Source organism: Telmatherina bonti, assembly GCF_933228915.1.
Source record: "Telmatherina bonti genome assembly, chromosome: 20".
In the NCBI taxonomy this organism is placed as follows: Eukaryota; Metazoa; Chordata; class Actinopteri; order Atheriniformes; family Telmatherinidae; genus Telmatherina; species Telmatherina bonti.
The window spans coordinates 28514295-28535792 of NC_136618.1; the positions used below are offsets into that span (position 1 = coordinate 28514295).

The 21498-nt window shown below is 40.4% G+C and overlaps 1 protein-coding gene across 3 annotated transcripts in view; it reads left to right on the forward strand.

The window, feature by feature from the left end:
- Positions 1-19381, forward strand: part of tnikb (TRAF2 and NCK interacting kinase b) — a gene marked incomplete at both ends in the record, with an annotated part of 91546 nt that extends 72165 nt beyond the window's left edge. For 2 of the 3 annotated variants that reach the window (XM_079259400.1, XM_079259401.1), the window contains 10 exons: positions 677-823; positions 2574-2685; positions 4777-4953; positions 5032-5175; positions 7453-7587; positions 7784-7884; positions 8629-8778; positions 9513-9672; positions 17222-17361; positions 19298-19381. In XM_079259400.1, the coding sequence (XP_079115526.1) occupies positions 677-823; positions 2574-2685; positions 4777-4953; positions 5032-5175; positions 7453-7587; positions 7784-7884; positions 8629-8778; positions 9513-9672; positions 17222-17361; positions 19298-19381 (1350 nt within the window). The remainder of the gene's footprint in view (positions 1-676; positions 824-2573; positions 2686-4776; positions 4954-5031; positions 5176-7452; positions 7588-7783; positions 7885-8628; positions 8779-9512; positions 9673-17221; positions 17362-19297) is intronic. The other variant, XM_079259402.1, reaches the window with a different exon arrangement.
- Positions 19382-21498: the final 2117 nt, after the last annotated feature.

Below are 21498 nucleotides of genomic sequence, written 5' to 3' on the forward strand. Positions count from 1 at the left end.
TAGCATGTTAAAGTTAAATATGTCTGTCTGACGGCTAAGGCTTGGCTGGAAACTGGGTCACGCAACCGAACAGTGATCCCAAACACAGCGGCAGATCTACAACGGCATAAAGAGAAGAATCAAGGTGTTGACATGGTCGGGTCCAAGTACAGACTTCTGAAAGGCTGAGATGGGATCATTAGCAAGCTGTGCATAAGCGGAGCAAGAGGCTGATTAAGTGGACAAAAAATGATTACTTGCTGCTAAAATTAGTTATTGCTGCTAAAATTAGCTTCTATAAGCTCTTGAATAGTTGGATATATGTAGTTTTTTACATACTGCTTCTGTTCATTGGCAGCTTTCATTTAGTTAATAATGACAGCGTAATATGTCACGTTTTGTTGATGTGGATGTGTAAATATAATTTGCTAGTATCAGCCACTGGAAATTATTTTCATATTTGGTCTAAAACCAAATAATTAACATAAAAACTTGGAACTTGAAAAGCATCACAGTTGTGTGTGTATAGTATGTTTGCTTTGATAAGTATGAGAGTGTTTTTTGAGCCTCTGCCTCCCAAAAACTAGTAAAGAATCAAGCTCATTGGCACTCACCAGACCTCAGCTCTCCTCAGTCACCTGACCTGTCAGTCACAGCCTCCCCCCACAGTACTCCGTCCCTCTTTCTCTTTTTCCAGAGGTTTAGGGGACGGAGGCGGAGCTCTACCGCCAGCAACGGTTTCCCTGGAAATGCTAATCTGTTCCTTGGCAACACCAATCTACCAGATTTGGTGCAACAAAGCCCATCCCCTTTGGTCTCCCCTGGTGACGCCTCTGGGGCACAAGTAGGTGGAGCAGCACCCAGATACCAGCCCCTGAATCTCCCTCCCCCACCTGATCCTGACAGACTGTCACCGTGGTTACCTGCTCACCTGTCCATAAACCCCCATACCTCCTGCTTTATCAGGGTGGGAAACCACCAGCAGCCACCAGACTGCAAACTCTGGCTTTTAGTGCCTCTCAAGACTGATTGTGGTGAAAAAGCCCATAAGTATTTATTATTTATATCAGTTAATCATCACTGACTTTAAGACAGTAGTCAAGCAAACACAACTGGGGCCTCTGATCTGTAACAAAAGTCAATTTTATAGGAATTAAATCACACAAAATACTGTCTGTTCTTTAATATTCAAATGTAAGTTGCATAATATGAGTATCTATGAAGTAGTAAATGATTTGCAAAGGTTTTTCAACAAATGCACACTCAATCTGACCCTTAAGAAGACCAGTAGATTAATTCATTCTGTAGGAGGCGCAACCTTGTGTTGAGAAGGAAATACTTAACCCATTCTACTTGTGGTACAAAAAGAATGTATTTAGAGCAGTGACTCAGGAGAAAACCTGTTTTTTTATGTGTCTTTTGCATCCTAGAGGAGTATACGTCGCCCCGCAAATACTAACCAGGAGTGAACCAGAAAGCCTGAGACTAACCAAACAAGCAAAACACATTGATCATTAAAACTGTGACGTTATGCTTTTGTCCCGATTCAATTCGATTCCAATTTTTTTGGGTGCCGATTCGATTTAAAATGTGATTCTCACAATTCTTTGATATAGTTAATTTTAGTAGATTAAAAACAAACAAACAAAATGTATAAAACTTTTTTTTTTTTTTTTTTTTTTTTTTTTTGCTCGTCATTTTTCTTGATTTCAATTGGAAAAAACAACACAGAGGCTTTGCAGCCAGATCATCATTCTGCTGCTATAACCCCCAAGAAGACGAGTAAAAAGATCAATATAAACAATAAAAATGGCAAAAATTTTATAATGGATTATTTTTATTTATTTAATTAAAAAAAAAATTCTGTTTTTAAAAAGACTGGTTTTTTTGCTTTAAAAAAAAAAAAGATTTTAAAATTGTGAAGCAAAGAAAATCCCGATTTTTGATTTTTCGATTCGATTTTCCCACCCCTATTGATCATAACATAAATGGGTAATAACACCATTTTATCATTAAACCAGACATTTTGACAACTCAACAATTTCCAGTTAATGCACAACAGAAAAGGAAGATAAATGTTTGTTTGACTGAAAAGTAATTTCACCACCAACATATACAAACATGTAAATCAGTCAAATAGCTGAAGTTCCTGATCCAGGGGGAAACTGTTCCAGTCAGCTGTCATTCTGAGGCTTTGCAGCGTTTCATGTCATGCTTTTTGTAATGCTGGCATGATAAATTAAACATAACATGCAGCACCTTTGATTTTCTACCCCACCTTAGCTCCAGTCATCCCCCACAGATGGAAAAAAAAAAAAGCTCCCTGTGATACTCTGTGGTTCCTCTTCCTCCCTTCCTCTGATCCAGGAAGTATCCTCCACCCTGTACCTGTGGTTAACAAAATAAAGGAAATACTAATGAAGGCCAATTTGCCTTGTTGGGAAACTCAGTCTGAGAGGTGTTGAGGACAAAAACTTTCCTAACTGAAAACATCGTGTTTCCTTTGTTTTGACATCGGTTTCATCCCGCTGTCTCTTAACAAACCATCAGACGAGCTGGTAACTAAGTCTCCCCTGTCTTCCCATCATCTGCAGTACGGGATGGGAAGTGGCGGAGGCTCCAAGGCTTCCTTCACGCCGTTTGTCGATCCGAGGGTGTATGGGACCTCCCCGACTGATGATGATGATGATAAAAACTCTGCTGCAGGTAAATTTCCTGCACGACAAAGGCCTCTCGGGGGTCAAACTGGAGGCTTGACGAAGCAAAACTGTCAATGCCGGAGTATTTGTTTAACTTCATTTTTTAACAGTGTAGCACCAACCGTAGTGCTGAGGCCAGACGTTGGGGATTTCACTGTTGCATGTGTTGCCATGGTGACCTGGAACAGTGGTTACCAGACTTTAAGTCTCGACCTCATCTTGTTGTTTTAAATCTGATTAGAAATTCACAGATTTTGACTCAACAGATCACATCTACTGTAAAATAATTTGTTTTTACAGGCAGCGTGACGTACAACCCATTCCCCAGTCTAGCATACGTCATTATTTATAATATTCCATTAACGTTTTTCTACAAGCGTCTGGTTACACCAGTCCAAAGTGTGCAGAAAATATGACATTTTTAAAAAAAATATATATAATAGACAGATAGATAGTTATTTATGTATTTTTTATAATTCTTCAAATTTGGACCATAAAATTACAAGAATATGAAATAAATAAACAAATACAAATGCTCATAAATAGGGACGCACCCATACAGATATCAACATTGGTATTGGCTCAATACCAAGCGTGTGTCCTCGTACCTGGTTGTTAATAAGTGTACGGATACCACACTAGTCAAATTAGCACAGATGTGTGTGATGACATGCTTCGTACGTGTTTTAAAAGAAATAAATGCCTTGAATGTTAAAATGTGACATTTTTTGTTACACTAAAAAGCCAAATCTTTGTTTCAAAACCACACATTTATAGTTGTATTTAGGTCAAATGTGCCAAATCAAAATAAAACTTGAAATTGTTAGATCTGTAATGTTATTATATTTGTATTGGTGAGGTAACTTCAGAAAGGATGGGTCATTTATTACAACCTAATGAAATCTTACACAGTTATAACAGCAATAATAATCATAGTCACAATAATGTTCACATAAACAGATTTGGTATCTGCAGATATTCACGTTTCAGATATCGGATCGGATCGGTGGATCGCTGCATCCCTACTTAGAAATATAAATGTTTCACTACAAAAGCTTTGACTATTCCATGTCTATATTAGGATCAATAATTGATCAAAACTATTGTGAGAATATCTGCATATCAGATATATGTGCAAATACAATATTGTGCATCGCCACTAAAACACAGAAGAGCGGACAGCATCGTAACCCACAGAAGTCGCTTCTTCAGCAGCTTCTTTCCGGCCACAGTCAGACTGAAGGCTGGACGTAACCTTGGAACTTGTAAATAATCAAACATCAGGTCAACTCTAACAACACGTGCAATAATCGGCCCAGTCCAACTGATGGCTAAACATGATCAGGGAACTTTGTTAATAGTCAACACTAAGTCTGCTTTAACAACATGCACAAAAATAAGCTCATTGTTGCCCGCATTGTTTCCTTCCCAACATATTGTCTTTTATTCTATTATCTATTCCTATCTATTTCTGTTGTGCAATTTGCCTTGTCTAGTGTCTTTCTCCTGTAGAGTTACCTATATCATTGATATATTTTATACCTACCTTTAGTCCTAGTTTTAACTTACTTACTTTTTTACTTTTTAACTTTATTTCCTCCAACTAAGGACCATGAGATCTCTGCACAAGATTTCCAATGAGTTTGGACCATCTCAAAAAAACCTTGTACGACTCATGTTCACTCTGTTATAAGAAATCTGAATTTTCAAGTACTGTCTGTACAGACCTGTACTGTTTTGATGTAGACAATCAGTCAGATGCAAAAATGTATGTAAACAGCTACCAAAAAGGTTCTTAATGGTCCAAATATTGAAACAGGTTTGAAGCGGGGTTTTCTTTTTTTAAAGAAAAAAAGAAAAAAAGCCAAAGTTTCTACATCAACTTGAATAAAAATATCACCAAACTTTATATTTTGGACATTTTTTTAACAGTGTGGGCAAATTATTTTAGTTTAAACAGGCAAACTGATCAAATAGCTCATGAGTTTAGCTATTTGAATAAAATAAAAATAGTACTAATGGCAGAAGGGGTTAAGTGAACGGATGGCTTTGTAAGAAAGTTTCCAACAGATGATGATGTCGTTGTGTTGTGCTGCAGCGCTATTCGCTGATGAACTCCTGAAACAGGAGCAGGAACAGGCGAGGCTCAACGAAGCCAGGAAGATCTCCGTGGTGAACGTTAATCCAACCAACATCCGACCGCACAGCGACACGCCCGAGATACGAAAATACAAGAAACGCTTCAACTCGGAGATCCTCTGTGCCGCTCTCTGGGGTGAGTTGACAACAGCCAGTAGCATTGATCCTGTACAGCTACGCAGCTGCTGGAGACGAGACATTTTTGTGTGGGCAGGCGTGAACCTGCTGGTGGGGACGGAAAACGGCCTGATGCTGCTGGATCGAAGTGGTCAGGGCAAAGTTTACAACCTGATCAATCGAAGGCGGTTCCAACAGATGGATGTCCTGGAAGGACTCAACGTCCTGGTCACCATCTCAGGTTGGTAAACGTTTGTTATCCCCTTTGTGGAGCTGCTTTGCATTCCTCTATCCATCCATCCACCCATTATCCTAACCGCTTAGTCCAATGAAGGGTTGCTGGGAAGCTGGAGCCTATCCCAGCTGGCTTTGGGCGAAAGGCAGGGTACACTCTGGACAGCTCACCAGTCCATCGCAGGCATTCCTCTATCTGACCTTGAATATCTTTTGACATTAAATTATGTATTTTATACCCACCTCGGACTGGTCAATGGCTGGAAATTGTGGAGGAAATACATTCTATGGAGAAGTTGACCTTTGTTCTACGCATTAAAAGGCATGTTTACAAAAAACACTGGACAAAATGGTTTGCATATAAGAGAGAAGCATAAATATCCTCTATTCTTTCTCTAATTTTATTTCGCAAATGTACAGTGCCCCCTGTGTCCTGTGCTCTGTTTTTTTGTGGTAATACTTAAAATGCTAACTAATAGGGGTGGGAAAATCGAACTAAAAAATCAAAAATCTGGATTTTTTTGCTTCACAATTTTAAAATCGAGTTTTTGTTTAAAAAATTGATTTTTTTTTTTTTTCAAATAAATATAATCCATTAAAAAAAATTTGGTCATTTTTATTGTTTTTATTGATCTTTTTACTTGTCATCTTGGGCGTTATAGCAGCAGAATGATGGTCTGGCTACTGTGTTGTTTTTCCTAATTAAAATCAAGAAAAATGACGAGCAAAAAAAAAAAAATAGTTTCCTTCATTTTTTTTATATTTTCATCTACAAAAATTAGCAATATCGAAGAATTGTGAGAATCGCAATTTAAATCGAACCAGCACCCAAAAAAATCTGAATTGAATTGAATCGGGACAAAAACATATTGTCACAGCCCTGATAAATAAAGAGTTTAAAAAAAACAAAAAACAAATGAAATTTATCGCGTCAGAGCTACAGAAATATGGTAGACTATTTTTTAAAAGAACCTGTGAGTCTACAGAAGCTTCTCTGCTGCTATCATGTGAGCATGTTTAAACATTTTTAAACAAATTAAAACATTTTTCGAAAAATAATAAAAATGTAAATTGGTTTTAAAAAAAATATTCGTAACATTTGCAAAAAAATAAAAAAAGTCAAGTCACGTTTAAGTTTTTATATTTGTAGCTTCTTACATATCACGAGAGGTGCAACTATGGAGACACTCACTGGCCATGTTATTTGGTCCACCCTTGCGAGTCCCACCGTGGGTTTCTGTCCTTTAGAACTGCCTTAACTCTTGGTGTCATTGATCCAATAAGATGTTGGAAAGATTAGTCAGAGATTTTCTCCATGTTGACATGAAGCATCACACAGTTGCTGCACATCATGAGAATCTCCCGTTCCACCACATCCCAAAGCTGCTCTGTTGGATGTAGATCTGGTGACTGTGGAGGCCTTTGGAGGACAGTGAACTATCATGGTGGAGATGATGGGAGCTTTGTGACATGGTGCATCATCCTGCTGGAAGTTTCCATCAGAAGATGCTACACTGTGCTCAGGAAGAGATAGACATGGTCAGCAGCAACACTCTGGTAGGCTGTGGTGGTGAAACCATGTCATGTTGGTACTAAGGGGACCAAAGTGGGAAAAGAAAACACACCTTTACACTGCCAGCAGCCTCCATGGTCATGCAAGTTGCTTTCTGACCATTTTATCTGAATGCAGAGTTGAAATGGAGACTCATCAGACCAGCAACATTTTTCCATCTTCTATTGTCCAGTTTTGGTGAGTCAGTGTGAATTGTAGCCTCAGTTTCCTGTTCTTAGCTGAGGAGCTATAAACCATCTGCTTCAAGGTTGGACATGCTGTGTGTTCAGAGATGCTGTTGTATATACCAATACCTTGGTTGAAATCAGTCGTTCTTTGGGTTCCTGTTGTCTTTCCGACCAGTCTGCCCATTCTACTCTGACCATTGGCAACAAGCAGGTGAAGTATCTAAGAAAGTGGCCAGTGAGTTTAAACTTTAGTTTAGGTTACAAATTTAATTTACAGTCAATTAAACACATTGGAGTCAATAAACCACCACTTGGATCAGCTAAAGTCTGACGTATGTGTAGAATTATTATTTGGCCTCATATCCTACAGTTAGTTTACGTCGAATCTGTGGGAGTTTTTTGTGGATCTTTTATTCTCCTGTCCTTTGTCCTGAAATGCAACACATGAGGGTAAAGAAGTGGTGCAGTAAAATGGGTTGTTGGATCTTTACAGTGGGCCGTGAAAGATAAATTACCTTTTTCTGTTCCCTTTTATCCAAACCAGGAAAGAAGAACAAGCTGCGTGTTTACTACCTGTCGTGGCTTAGGAACAGGATATTACACAACGACCCTGAAGTGGAAAAGAAACAGGGCTGGATCACTGTAGGAGACCTGGAGGGCTGTGTGCACTACAAAGTTGGTAAGAAAACCAGTTCAGTGCAAATTGGTGACAAATTGTTTGGTAACTATCACCTCTTTAATGTAAAAAGTTGTGATTTTTAGGCTTATTACTTTTCCATCTCCTATGTTTTTGGTTGTGTTTTTTCAGGCACATTAAAGCAAGAAATTCTGTGACTTTTCCTTCATATCTAACTTGTTTTCATGTTTTCCTGTAGTGAAATATGAGAGGATTAAGTTCTTGGTAATCGCTTTGAAGAACTCGGTTGAAATCTACGCCTGGGCTCCTAAACCGTACCACAAGTTTATGGCATTCAAGGTAATTCAGGCATGCTTGAGGCGCTTTGAAAACACATTTTTATTTCAGATAATTACTGTGAACAAGACAAGGTGTGGATGAGCAGGATGATGGGTGGTTTCTTTTTCATTTCTGCCCTTTCTCACATTACTTACCTAACAGATCTGCTTCTCAGAAAATCTTTTCTCTTTTGTATTTTTCCTTCTATCTTTCACTTTATAAGAGCAGTTGTTTTTATTTAAAGCCAGAATCTAAAACACCATCTAATCATGAATTTGTGCTCTTAATATGATTCAAATATAGTAATACATTTTTGTTACTCGGGTCTCTCTGTGACACCAACTTTTTATTGTAAACACATGTTGGTGCAGCACTGAGTCGCCTCCATTTGCCTGCACCAATAACCAAATGGGATGAAGGGTGGCTTGTTTTTGTTTTATAAGTGGGGCTGTTTTTCATGCTTAAGAGAAAATACAGACAACATTTGCATAACAATGAAAGAAAATTAAATTTATGCAAATTTTTTAAAAGACACGGACTCAGCCACATGCACAACCCGCCCTGCTGTGGACGAAGTTTCTCACTAAATAAGTAAATAAAAGCAGACATCGCCACTCGCCGTGATCCCTCCCCCCGTTGCAGACGAAGCTTCTCGTGATGTCTGAATGGACCAGATGAAAAAGATCTTGAGGCTGCAAGAACAAGAACAAAGTTCTTGCTTCTCTTGAAGTACAAGATTCAATCTGTCCCCCTGTTTTCCATCAGTCCTTCACAGACCTGCAGCATCGCCCGCAGCTGGTGGACCTGACGGTAGAGGAAGGCCAGAGGTTAAAGGTCATCTATGGCTCCAGTGTTGGCTTCCACGTCATCGATGTGGACTCGGGAAACACCTACGACATCTACATCCCCTCACATGTAAGGCTGTGTGTGTTGGTATGAGAGCATTGTGGGGACCCGCCTCTCCCGGGCCCCCATAACCATTAAATATTCAGGTTATTGAAGCTAATGGTTTGCTTAGGCTGTTAGAAGGAATAGTGAATAAAAAATTAAGAACCATGAAAATATGGACAAAGTGGATGGATGATGTAAAAGGCTGACTTTGCGTGAGTGAGAGATTATATTTATGAATGAATGAATGATTTATGAAAATTCTCTGAAATACTCGCTTTAGGATGGAAGGAAAACGTATGTAACTATATGAAATGGAAATAAATGAGTGAATGAAGAGGTGAGCAAGCAAGCAGTTTTGTGTAAATGGATCCAGGAAAGCCTGAGAGAGTGAATGAGTGATGAAACAACTTGATGAATGGATGAGTGTTGAAACACAGAAGCTGGTGGCTGAATGGTGGCGAAAGGAGCAGGTGAGTCAGTGTCCTCCTCTAACCCCAGTCTGGTTAAAGGCAGAGATGAACGGGGGTGGGACACAGTGACCATAGCAACCGCCTCACATTGCTTTTGCCAGTCATGAATCACGCTGTGCTCATGTCTGTTTCCATGGCAATTGCGTGGTTGAGAAGCAGGAGACTCTATTGTTGCAGCAGTTTCTTCTCTCTCAGGGTGGGTAAGGGGTTTTTTTGGGGGGAAATTCAGCAGTTCCCAACCTCCTGCCCCCACCCCCTCCAACCCAATCCCGTGTGTCGTTCCGGCAGATTCAGGGTCAGGTGACCCCTCACGCCATCGTGGTTCTGCCCAAGACGGACGGCATGGAGATGCTGCTGTGCTATGAGGATGAGGGCGTCTACGTCAACACCTACGGACGCATCACCAAAGACGTGGTGCTGCAGTGGGGCGAGATGCCCACCTCCGTCGGTACGTCAACCAATCAGCTCGCTTCTCCCTGACCTCTGACCTCTATAAGCGGTTTCAGCAGATCATCTTTCACCCTCACTATCTACCACACCCTCCTCCGTTTCAACCAACACTCCTACTTTTTCCTAGCTTTTGCATTTAGTTACACCTTTAAACAAGAACCCAAGACCGTGGCTTCACCTGTTTTGGTGGCTGCTAAAAGGGATACAACTGTTTTTTTTTTTTTTTTTTTTGGGAGACTGAGTTGTTCAACTTACCGTGCAAAAGTGATGAGAACAAAAGCACTACCATCATAATTGCTTCATTGCTCCATGCTTCCATTTTCAAAGCAATCAGACCAAACAAAAATAAAACTAATGTGGGACATTTTATTTTGAATCAAGGAAAAGAACAGGCAAGTCTATGAGTGAGCATTTCCACCTCCGAGAGACAAGAATACCAGCACCAGTTTCAAGAAACACAGTCAGGATTTCATGTTATAAACCTCAGGAACCGGTCAGTGCAGATTAACTAAATAAAAAGGATAAATGTCTGCATGCATGTGGCTTTGTCTGCCTATGCATGTATCTAGTCAGGTGACTCCCTCAACCTCATCTTGTATGTTAATGAAAATGTTTGTTATAGTCATGTAGAGTTAAGACTTGTGGGATTACTATCTATATTTGCATCAGTTTTTGGACATTTTACTTGCTGAAAAAGAGAAACCTAATAACCATGACCACCCTGATATTTAGGTCTAGGACAGCACATCTGAAAAATTGGATTGGTGTATCCCAGCTGTGACGGCTACAGCATCCTGGAATGACACAGATTTGTGCACATTTGTAAGAAGTTTTGAGGGTAAGCCTCCAAATCCTTCCTGAATTCCTCCAACAGCTTCAAAATGCTTGATAAGCAACATGTTTTATTGTTTCCTCATTCATTTAGTTTTTCTCTGCATCTCCTATCTGCGTTTCAATGTCTACGTGTTGCCACTACATCAGTAGTCATGTGTTAAGCTCACAGACTAAAACATGTTAAATAAAGGTGCATTTCTATGAGTTACCTTGCTGTTAGGTTAGATCACATTGCAGGTACTAAATTAACATATTTACATTTTGTCCTCCTAACACACATGCATATTCATTGCGGCAGACCTACCAGCTGGATGGAGACACGCTCAGTATGTGCTGTTTTACATCAGTTTGTGTTATTTTTTGTGTGTGCGGTGAGTTTGCACATGTTTTAGTACACGCAAACTTTTAAACATTTTGAAGCTGATTGTGTTTGTTATATTCACATTTACGGTTAAAAAAAACCGCAACTGAAACATTACGTAATTGTTAAGCAACTCACTGATAAATCAAGAGTGTTTCTTATTATAATTATGTGAAGATTTTACAGCGCTGTCACTAAATCAGATACTGAAAAGGTACCAGGATGCTCATTCAGAAGCAGCTGTCATGATCAGAGGCATTGGTTCTGTCTTCGGTTCTAGTTGTTGTGGATTGCTGTCCTTAGCTGCTGATGTTGTTTTATTCACTCAGATTTTGTGCATTGATTTAATTCTGGTTTTAGTTCTTTGATCCTTTTCAGTTTAGTTTACTTCCTGTTCATCTTGTCATGGCTAATTACGATGGGTGGGAAAATCAAATCGAAAAATTGAAAATCGGAAATTTTTTTGCTTAAACCGATTAAAAATCGATTTTATTTTTTTTTTAAATAAACAAAAATAATCCATTTTAAAATTTTTGTCATTTATATTGTTTTTATTGATCTTTTAACTTGTCTTCTTGGGCATTATAGCAGCAGAATGATGGTCTGGCTACTGTGTTGTTTTTTCCTGGTTGAAATCAAGAAAAATGAAAAAGTTTTATTAATTTATTTGTTTTTTAATCTACAAAATCATCAACATCGAAGAATTGTGAGAATCGCAATTTAAATCAAATCGGCTCCCAAAAAAATCAGAATTGAATTGAATTGGGACAAAAGCATTTCGTCACAGCCCTAATTACATTACCTGCTTCTTGTCTTGTCATTAGTTTCTTTCGTATTTAAAACCATATTTTCTGTTGTTCACTGCCAGAGCCTCCTCAGCTGATCCTATCTCATATGTTAGTTCTTCTTTGTGTGCTTTATTTTTATCCGTACTAGTTGCCTATGAATTGTTTTTGTTGTACAATGGCGACGTTGGTACTTTATTGAGGCGGTTTATTTCCCCAGTGCAGCGATATATACAGTGACACAACCAAAATATGTACACTATTTTCCAATATGTTCACTATTTACAATGTTGTCCACGCTAAATCCACTAAACGCCAGTTTGTCTAAATCCATCCAACCTACTCACCTACGGCACCATCAGTAATTCTCCGGGTGGTGCCTCTATAGCACCCACAGAAAGTAGAGCCTCTAATGAGCTTTTTTAATCAGTGCTGAGGTTTTTGCCGTCCACTTTAGGTCAGCCTGGATGAGTGTCCCGAGGAACTTAAAGGAATCCACTCACTCCACTTGATGGTCAATGAGGCGATTTCTCTCTGCCTCCTGTAGATGATGACCATTCCCTCAGTTATGGTAGCGTGAACTTGTTTGTAAAGCCCCACTCCAATAGCCTTTTGGTAAGTTGACTCATTACCCCCCTTTATCAAGCCAACCACCATGGTGTCATCAGTCAACATGACGGAATTAGGTGTATAGAGGGGAACTGAGAGTCAGAGTGGGATGAGTGGAACAGGCCCAGCTTGACCAACTTCAGAGAGTTGGTCAGAAAGTCTCTGATCCAGGAGCACGAGGGGGGGGGGCCCTAGCTCAGCCAGCTTTTCCAGCAGGATGTCAGGGATGATGGTGCTGAATACTAATACTACTGTAATCAACAACATCTGTATTTTTCTGTGGTTGCCGGGGTCCGTAATATTTGATTTTTCGCCACCGGGAAACAGCCGAACTAGACCCCTCTGGTCAGACAAAGCAGTGGTTTAGCTCTAGTGCTAGTGAGGCATCCGTGTAGTTAGCTGCAGCTGGTGAGGTGCCCTTGTAGCTGGTTAGATGTTGGATCCCTTCCCACACCCATCTTGTCTTCAAGGTGAGACTCAACTTTTCTGCTAAACGTCTCCTTGGCTGCTGTAATACCTCTCCTAAGGTCAGTCCATGCTGCACTGTGAAGAATTGTGTCATTTGCCTTCAGGACCCCGTTTCTGGTCCTCAGAAGTGACTTCACAGCAGGATTCATGCAGGGCTTTCAGTTAGGATAGACTTGTATGTACTTATTAACAGTCACAGTTTCTGTGCCGTGCTCAATGAATGATAAGAGAGCATCTGTAAGTTGCCAGAACTGTTTCGAAAGAACTCCTGGAGCTGATAATCCTGCCAGAGGGGATTCAGGCAGAAACAAGGAGAAGAAAGAGGTGGCACTGGTCAGACATATCCAGCTTGGGTATAGGCAGACAAGCTTATATGTTTCAGCTTGGAATGAAGTTGGTCTAAAGTGCACATATAGCCAGGAAATACAGTTTCTAGACATGCTATTTTAAAGGCTCCAGCAACAATAAAGGACAATCTTCCACCTGTCTAGAAATCACATCATAAAGGAGTGAGGGGGCTAAACTAACATTAGCTTTGGCAGGGATATAAATGGCTGTTTATATCACCACTGTTAGCTCTCTTGGCAGATAAAGTGGTCCACACACAACTGAGACTGCTCCCAATTTCAACAGCAGTGGGAGTAGATAACTCTAGTGATTATACACCAGTCATTATGTTCTTCCCAGAGTTCAACATCTTTGGAGTTTGTTTTATGGAATGCCCCTTGAGATGTACCATCTCGTTTTTGAGGGGGTCCAAAAATATTAAAACAATTCATTATAATCAACAATTACACAAATTATATGCAAAACAATATTTAAGATACAGACAAAACAAGGCAAGAGAAATTTGCTCACTCCTACGCCTCTCCACACTCCTGCCCATGTACAGATGTAAGACACACACTGCAAAGACTCAGCCTTAAAAAAAACAAGAAAAAATATACAAAAATTAGGAAAATGTTGCTTAAAATAAGCCAACAGAACAAGAAAATCTGGCTTGTTAAGACTTCCCAAAACAAGTAAAAATACTCTTAAAGTGGAAATGAAACAGTCAAGCAAACTAACATAACTCATCAATAATAATATTCCAAACGTGGCAAATATTAACATATACAAGAAAACCGTAGTTTAGTTTTATCTTTTGTAGCAAGAGCGCCACCATCTTGCAGTACCATAAACGGTGACGTCACGGGGTTGGTTGGTTTGGCGGTCCTGATGAGAGTCCCATTGTGCGCATCAAATTAAGAGAGACAACAGAGTAAACAATGGAGACTTGTGAACAAAAAGAGAAGAGGAGGCAGAAGGGGGGGTCACTACTGCATTGCTCCCGGGTGTAAAAATGAATTTTACGGAGTTCGGGCTGAGGGCAAAACAGTAAATTTTCACAAACTTCCGCTAAAAAGAAGAACTGTGCTTCTGCGCTGGTTGGCAGCACTGAAGAGGAAGAACCCTCCGATTGGCCCCGAGTCTTGTTTGTATTTGTTCAACAAGCTAATATAAATTTAACTTAAAGGGTTTTTTTAATCTTTAAACTTTATTGTAATTACAAAAGTACAGTTTTTATACACTAAAAATGTTTTGACAGCAGGAAACAACTTCACACATTAGACGAGCTCCTAACGTTATTGTTAGCTAACGCTAATGTTTATCTAGTGGTTAGCTAGCAGCATTAGCCGGGAGCAAAATAAATCTAGACGTTTTATTTGCTAGTTGCAAATGGAAATATTGTTTGCATCTTTTCCATCATATTACTGTTTCACTGCACCGTTTATTTTATGAGATTAAACCACCAGTCATTACTAACATTAGCTAGCTTTTCTAACAGTTACCTGATGTTAACCGGACACTCCAGTGTCTCCGCTCGGACATCCTTCAGGGACAGCATAGCCACCTCCAACACGTCCACCTCCCAGCACAGTAGATCAAACGTGCAGACTTCAGTTATGCACTGTTTACCGCGCAAGACATAGTCTAAGTCAGCCTCTTGGCAGCAGATCGACTCCACTATTGTGGGCATTGCAGAACAGCAGCCACACCTACACCAGGTAGTAGTACCGACCCGCTCCGCCCCATAGAGCACCGGCTCCTCATCTTCCTCCTCCCTCCTCATCACTGCTCCACTCACCCGACGTATCGGCTCGAAAGCGTAGGCAATGGGATTATTGTGTTCACTCAGTCTTTCTGTTTCGTCCTCCATTGTACCACTCTTATTAATTGTGTTACAGCTTTAGGTAGAATGGATTCATTCAGCTCGCAGCCAAAGAACCAACCAACCCCGTCACGTCACCGTTTACGGTACTGCAAGATGGCGGCGCTCTTGCTACAAAAGATAAAACTAAACTACTGTTTTCTTGTATATGTTAATATTTGTCACGTTTGAAATATTATTATCGATGAGATTATGACTGGGTCTAGTAAATAATGTTAGTTTGCTTAACTGTTTCATTTCCACGTTTGTTTGTTTGTTTTTTTCGTTTTTCATTAATTAATTAGTTAGGTTTTTTTTTTGGTTTGTTTGTTTTTTCTTGTTTACTTACAGTGGTTTCACCAGAGTCAGCATTTATGTCCAGGCGTTCCAGGCTGCTGCCTGGTAGCTGAACAGCAGCATGACTGGATGTAGCCATGATTACCGAGTTGGGTAGTTACTTTCCAGCTGCATCAATAGCTCGTCTGTTTTGTTGACTTTGGAACTGCCATTAGCCAGAAGGTTTTGAATTAGCGGCGTATGCAGCTGCCTCGCTAGCCTAGCTAGCATTCCCGCTCTACATTCTCATAAGTTATTGGCTTTTTTTTCATTCTCACCAGGATTTATCTCTGGAAGGCGTATGCTAAATGCTAGAAAATTAGATGAGTCTCAATAAGTCATTCTTTTAGTTGAAGAACGGTGCTTTTGTTTCTCATTTAATTAACATTTTAGCTAACCTCTTCTGTAGCAGATTTAGTGCACAATACAAGTCATATAGCTGCTTTTAAAGAAGCCGGTTTGAAAACTCTGGCTGTAGGCTTAACATTACCGCATCAGCTCATTCCTCTTGGTTCTTAAAATCTGACATTCGTGCTGAGCCAAGTTCTAGAAAAAATTAAATACAAAAATGCTTTCATAAAATCACACATGGGGATTAGCTTGTATTGCCGTTGTCTGTTCAGTAAATATGAAGACTTTCAGTACCGCTGTTCTCATCACTAAACAGGTAAGTTGAACAAAGGTGCAACATCCCAAAACTCAGTGTATGTCTTTAACCTAAGTGCTGAACCTCTATTTGCTGCAAAGATTTATCTCCAATCCTCACTCCTCCTGCTGTCACCTGTCTTCTGTTTCCACTCGCTCCTTTTTTGTGTGTGCTGTGTTGTCTTTTGTTCTGTGATGAGTCTGATACTGTAAGAGATTTTGCATTCATCTTTACTTTGTGCTTGAGCGCATGAATTCTGATTTAAACTCAACCAGGTAAAATGTTTGTAAGATTCAGAAGCCGAAATGTAAAATGAAGGTTTTGCATGACATTCAAGTAAATCTAGTCTTAATTGGAACAATCAGTCAAGCCTCAAAGTGAAAAAAAGAACAAATCAAGGATGGGTGTTGAATTATGTGGTCCATATTTTTCCATTCAGCTTTATTATTTTTATTGTTTAGAAGTCAGTGAGGTTACTGATCTGTAGAAGATGTGTCTTTGGCTGACAGCATCTCTGTCCTGAAGCACTTGTGCTCTTCTGTCATCATCTTCAGGAAACATCTTTTGAATGTTTTTTTTTTTTATCTTCAGACCAGAATTTCTCACAGCCAAGCCCGGCCTCAATCCCCCCTTCTCCCATTAAAACATTAAGAAAAACCCCGCCTTTTGTTGAAGAGCTGCTGATTGGTCCCGTGTGCATTTAAAAGCATTTTGGACTATAAGCAGCAACAAGGTTGACCAAGAGGACGATGGCATCACTTAAGACTGTCACATTCCTGACTTTTAAAGTAAACTAGACCAGTCTGTGGTCTTGGATCCGATATAAAGTAGCATCAATGTTCTAACTGTCTAACTTGATCTATCAGAGCTGTGATATTTTTAAGTTGCGCGGTCATGGTGAACCATCAGAAAGATTTAGGTGCGTAGCTGCTAAGAAGAAAGGCAGTCGTTCTCTTGCTTAGATCACCAGCATGAGCCACAGAACAAATGAAATTCTGATGTCAAACCGATCCAGATCGATGTACACTCAACAAGTCCTGTTTTACTTTAGTTCTGACACCGTCTGCTTCATCTCTCACGTCGAGATCGTTCAATTCAGTCAGAAACTGCTGCAATAATCTCCCGTAGGTGAGGCGGAGGCGGCCTCGAGGTGTGATTGGCTTGGATGTGAAACTGGTGCTGAGTCTTCTCCTGTCCAATCCCCCTCTGTGTGTGTGTGTGTGTGTGTGTGTGTGTGTGTGTGTGTGTGTGTGTGTGTGTGTGTGTGTGTGTGTGTGTGTGTGTGTGTGCATGTTTACCCTTCTCCTGTCCTTGCAGCCTACATCCACTCCAACCAGATCATGGGCTGGGGAGAGAAGGCCATTGAGATCCGCTCCGTGGAGACGGGACACCTCGATGGAGTTTTCATGCACAAGCGAGCTCAGCGATTGAAGTTCCTGACAGAGAGAAACGACAAGGTGAAGTTTTTCTCTTGCAGCTTGTGCACAGATTGCATCTTTGTGCATGTTATTCTCAAATAACTTTGGCTCGTCCAGATATCCCAGTTATCCTATATTATCCAACATTCCCATTTCTTTATAAAAGAGGTGGAAGTCTTAGCTATTACTGCATTAAAGACTTCATCATCAGCATCAGTGGTTCCCCACAGGGGGTCTCTGAATCCCTAAATATAGTACCAAAAATCACAGGATATGCATGACACCTTCATTCCAAAGGTATTCCCCACATTAGACTTACACATGTACAAACACACACATTTACTAATTTTAACACACCTGTGTAATTGTGAAGTACATCAAACATTCTGGGGTATGTTGATTGTCACCAAGTGCTTCTTTCTTTTTTGAAATAGCAGAAAACAAAGAATGGTTAAAATGAAACCCGTTGATCTCTGTCCAGACAACGGACTGGTGCTGCTTCATGTAAAGATACACAGCTCACAAACTTGTCCTCTACAACAACCAGAGTCCAGCCTTCAAGAGCGACGATCTGAAACTTTTAGATGCATTCATTCTCCAACACACCTGAATCAGTGCTGAATTCTCTCTTCCCTCATTTGATTCAGGTGTTCTAGAGAAGGGTTGCATACAAAAGTTGCAAGACTTGGACACCCCTGCTTACAATGAGACTAACAAGGTCTTGCTGGGTCCTGAATCAAACCTCATGCACATACAGGCTGGAGAACAAACTAAACAATGCGGTGGAACTCAGCTCATGTCTTACTCTGCATATCAGTACTTTAAAGGAGGAAATTGAGTCTTGCTTTTCCAGTGTTGGTAATTCCTCATCAGGAATCATCAGTGCTGAAGGTCTGCAGTTCAGTTTTAATCATGTGATGATGCACTCGCCTCATATTCAAGCTAATTCAGTATTAACGAAATCATTTCAACTCAACTCAACTTTATTTATACTGCGTCAAATCACGGCAATGCCATCTCAAGACGCTTTACAGACAGAAAAAAAAACATAATGAAAGCCAATTCATAACAGCCTATATAAGGAAACCAACAGATTGAGTTGGAGGCTCAAACTCAATCTCCCATCCTGAGCAAGCACACTGGCGACAGTGGGAAGGAAAAAACTCCCTTTTAACAGGAAGGAAACCTCCAGCAGAACCCGGCTCAGGACAGGCAGCCATCTGCCTCTGCTGTGTGGGGGGAAGAGGACAGAAAGACAACAGACAACAGGAACTGCTACTCCCGGCCAGGGAGACCTGCTGAGACAGAAGACATACATGTTAATGATGCAACGAGGAGGACTTGTCATTGACATGGACAAACTGAAGTCTATCAGATAAATATTTCAGGAAGACACAAGCTAAATATTTTGGATAATCAAAGGACATGCTGCTGAGGACTTCAGTACCTTGTAACAATGCAGAATAAGCCTTTAACTGAGTGTAATCATCACATCCTGATGAGAGGTATGAAAACTGATGCTGTTAGTTCTTTAGTAAGGAAAAATGTGACTAATCGTTTGGGAAGGGATTGTAAAGGTTGATAATACATGCACACATTCCTGCTCAAACTTGTCTGAAGACAAATGTTACCTGAACAGAAAGTAGGAAACCACTGAACTAGAGTGCAACTTTTGGTTATACATATATTATCTACAGATTGAGTTAGTGGCTCAAATTGCAGCAAACTTAACCTTTTTTCCACAAACTGAGTCAATTTTTTGGGGGTTGAAACAGTATTTCGTCCGAAGAACAACATGTACAACTGCACTTATTCAGGAAGACCTGCGGAAAAAAGGAGAAATAAGTTACAGACGTCAATACTGGCATATATTTATACATTATTATATTAGAGAAATAGAGCGAGGTACTTTTCAGTGCATCAGGTAATGGACCGAAACACGCTGATGCTATCCTGTATATCTGCTTCTCTGCAGGTTTTCTTCGCCTCGGTGCGTTCTGGAGGAAGCAGTCAAGTCTTCTTTATGACCCTCAACAGAAGCTCCATGATGAATTGGTAACCAGCTCCCTCCTTCAATCTGCAACCCTCCTCTTCCTCACCCTGAGTCAGCCACCAACAGGAGGGTGGGATGACAGGAGTCTGGTGTGTGTGTGTGTGTGTGTGTGTGTAGTTGTGGATGAAAACAACAAGCTGCTGAATGGACTGAGCATCCGGAGGAGGACTGAAACCACATGAGTGTATCCCAACGTAGAAACACTCTGCTGTAGTCCGACGTTCCTGCCTGCCATGTTCTGTCAGCTGACGTCGCCTTCCCCTCCGCTGAACTGGGCTGACGGTCGATCTGGAGACTTTAAAAGACATGCCGAGTAGCCTTTGAACTGTGGAGAACTTCTTTGTGTAGCACATCAGTGACTTTCATACAGGGTGTTCACACTGCGAGTATGTTGGGAGATTGCAGGCAGTGATTGGTGTGTCCTGACTGCAGCCTGTCAGTCACTGTGCTCTTGTTGTCGTAGTGAAAAAGCAAAGTAGCATTAGACAGGGAAGAAAATAAAAAAAAAACACTTGAGGTTTTCACTGAATCTACCAATAGGTGCACAAGTTTTGAGAAGTGCTTATATTCACCTCGCAAAGCCAGTTCTGCTTCACTGATTTCAGTTTGATAAGATTAGATTTTAATATTTTGTAGAAAAAATATCCACACCTAGAAAATCAGTATTTTTAGCTCAGCCTCAGTCAGATGTGTAAAGGTTTTGAGAAACAAAAGACAGAAACGCTTCAACACTGAAGGAGTGTGGGCTACACCGGACGACAATCGTGAAAGAAATGTGGGGGAATATGTATCTGTTGGCATGTCTCACTGTTAGAGCCTCTGACGGCTAACCGAGACTAAACAAAGCCTGCGTCAGACTGCCACAACCAACCAACCAGTGTGAACAGAAACACACAACTCTGCTGCTGAAATGCCTAATCTGACTATTTATGCTGCTCCTGCTGCCTTTTAGATGTTTTCCATGCATATTTTTATGAAGCGGCAGCCTCAAAGATTGAGAATGAAAGTTAAAGCGTGAATGCCAAATGCTGCAGTTCCTTGAGTGGCCACTTGGGGCTGCGAGTCAGTCTTCATCTTCATGAAATGAGACGGATGCAGAGTGTTCTGCCTCTCAAGCTTCACAGAAAGTTAAAATTTTAGTTCACACAAATTAAAATGACCTAGTTCTCGTTCATATCTCATTTTTTATGAGCTCCTCTGATTAAACCTTCTGACATGGGACTGTGGAGCAGTGGGACCACAGCTGTCCAAGCACCGTGCCACTTTACCCTCTGAGCAACAATACTGTCTTTAGGCCTGCTAGATTTACTTTGTACACAAATATTAATATTATTCCATCAAAGGCTGTGCTGATGCATTCATAAAACAATGTTTAATTCTGAAAAGGTCCTGCTTTAGCGCTAATGCTACATTCCTTATGCTTGACTTCATCGTTAGCTAGATAAAAGTTAATCCGCTCTAGTAATTATGAGGTAAGGATCGGGCTGCTTTAAGTACTTTTCTTCTGCATTTTGACCACCCCCCGTACAATCTAATCCTGAAAACAAAGATAACTTTCCATACAGTAGAGATGTTTAATGTTTTAAAGAAAAACCTGCTAAAAAAAAAAAAGACAAAACTTGAAAACATCCTCAAAATATTGCAGCTTTGTGTGGAATAAGCGCATTAAGCCAAATGTTGAACTCAAATCACAGATATAGCAAAGATTATGGGCAATTTCTTTGCGTATATCTGTTTACAAAGTTAACTCAGCCAGCAGGAGCTGAAACGGCTCGATGAATTAGTCTTTATCTGCTGGAAGTGAGCGGAGCAACTGCGACTCTGGGACGATAAGTGCTCATAGTGTGAACACTCATTTTGAGTGCTGCTGCTGCTGCTGCTGCTGCTGCTGAAACACACTCTGTCTCTTCTCAGGAGGACAGAAAAATGCTTCAAACAAGCAGTTAGTGTCACAGAGGAAATGAGACATTTTACACATGGCCGCAGATGCTGCACAGTCAGCTGCTGTGGCTGCTTTGTCTTGGTGTATTTCTGGCAGGGGGAAGAAATATTGTAGATACTGTACTATTGCTGCAACAAAACAAGAAACTCTTCACGTCATTTCTTGCCGGAAGAGTTTCGGA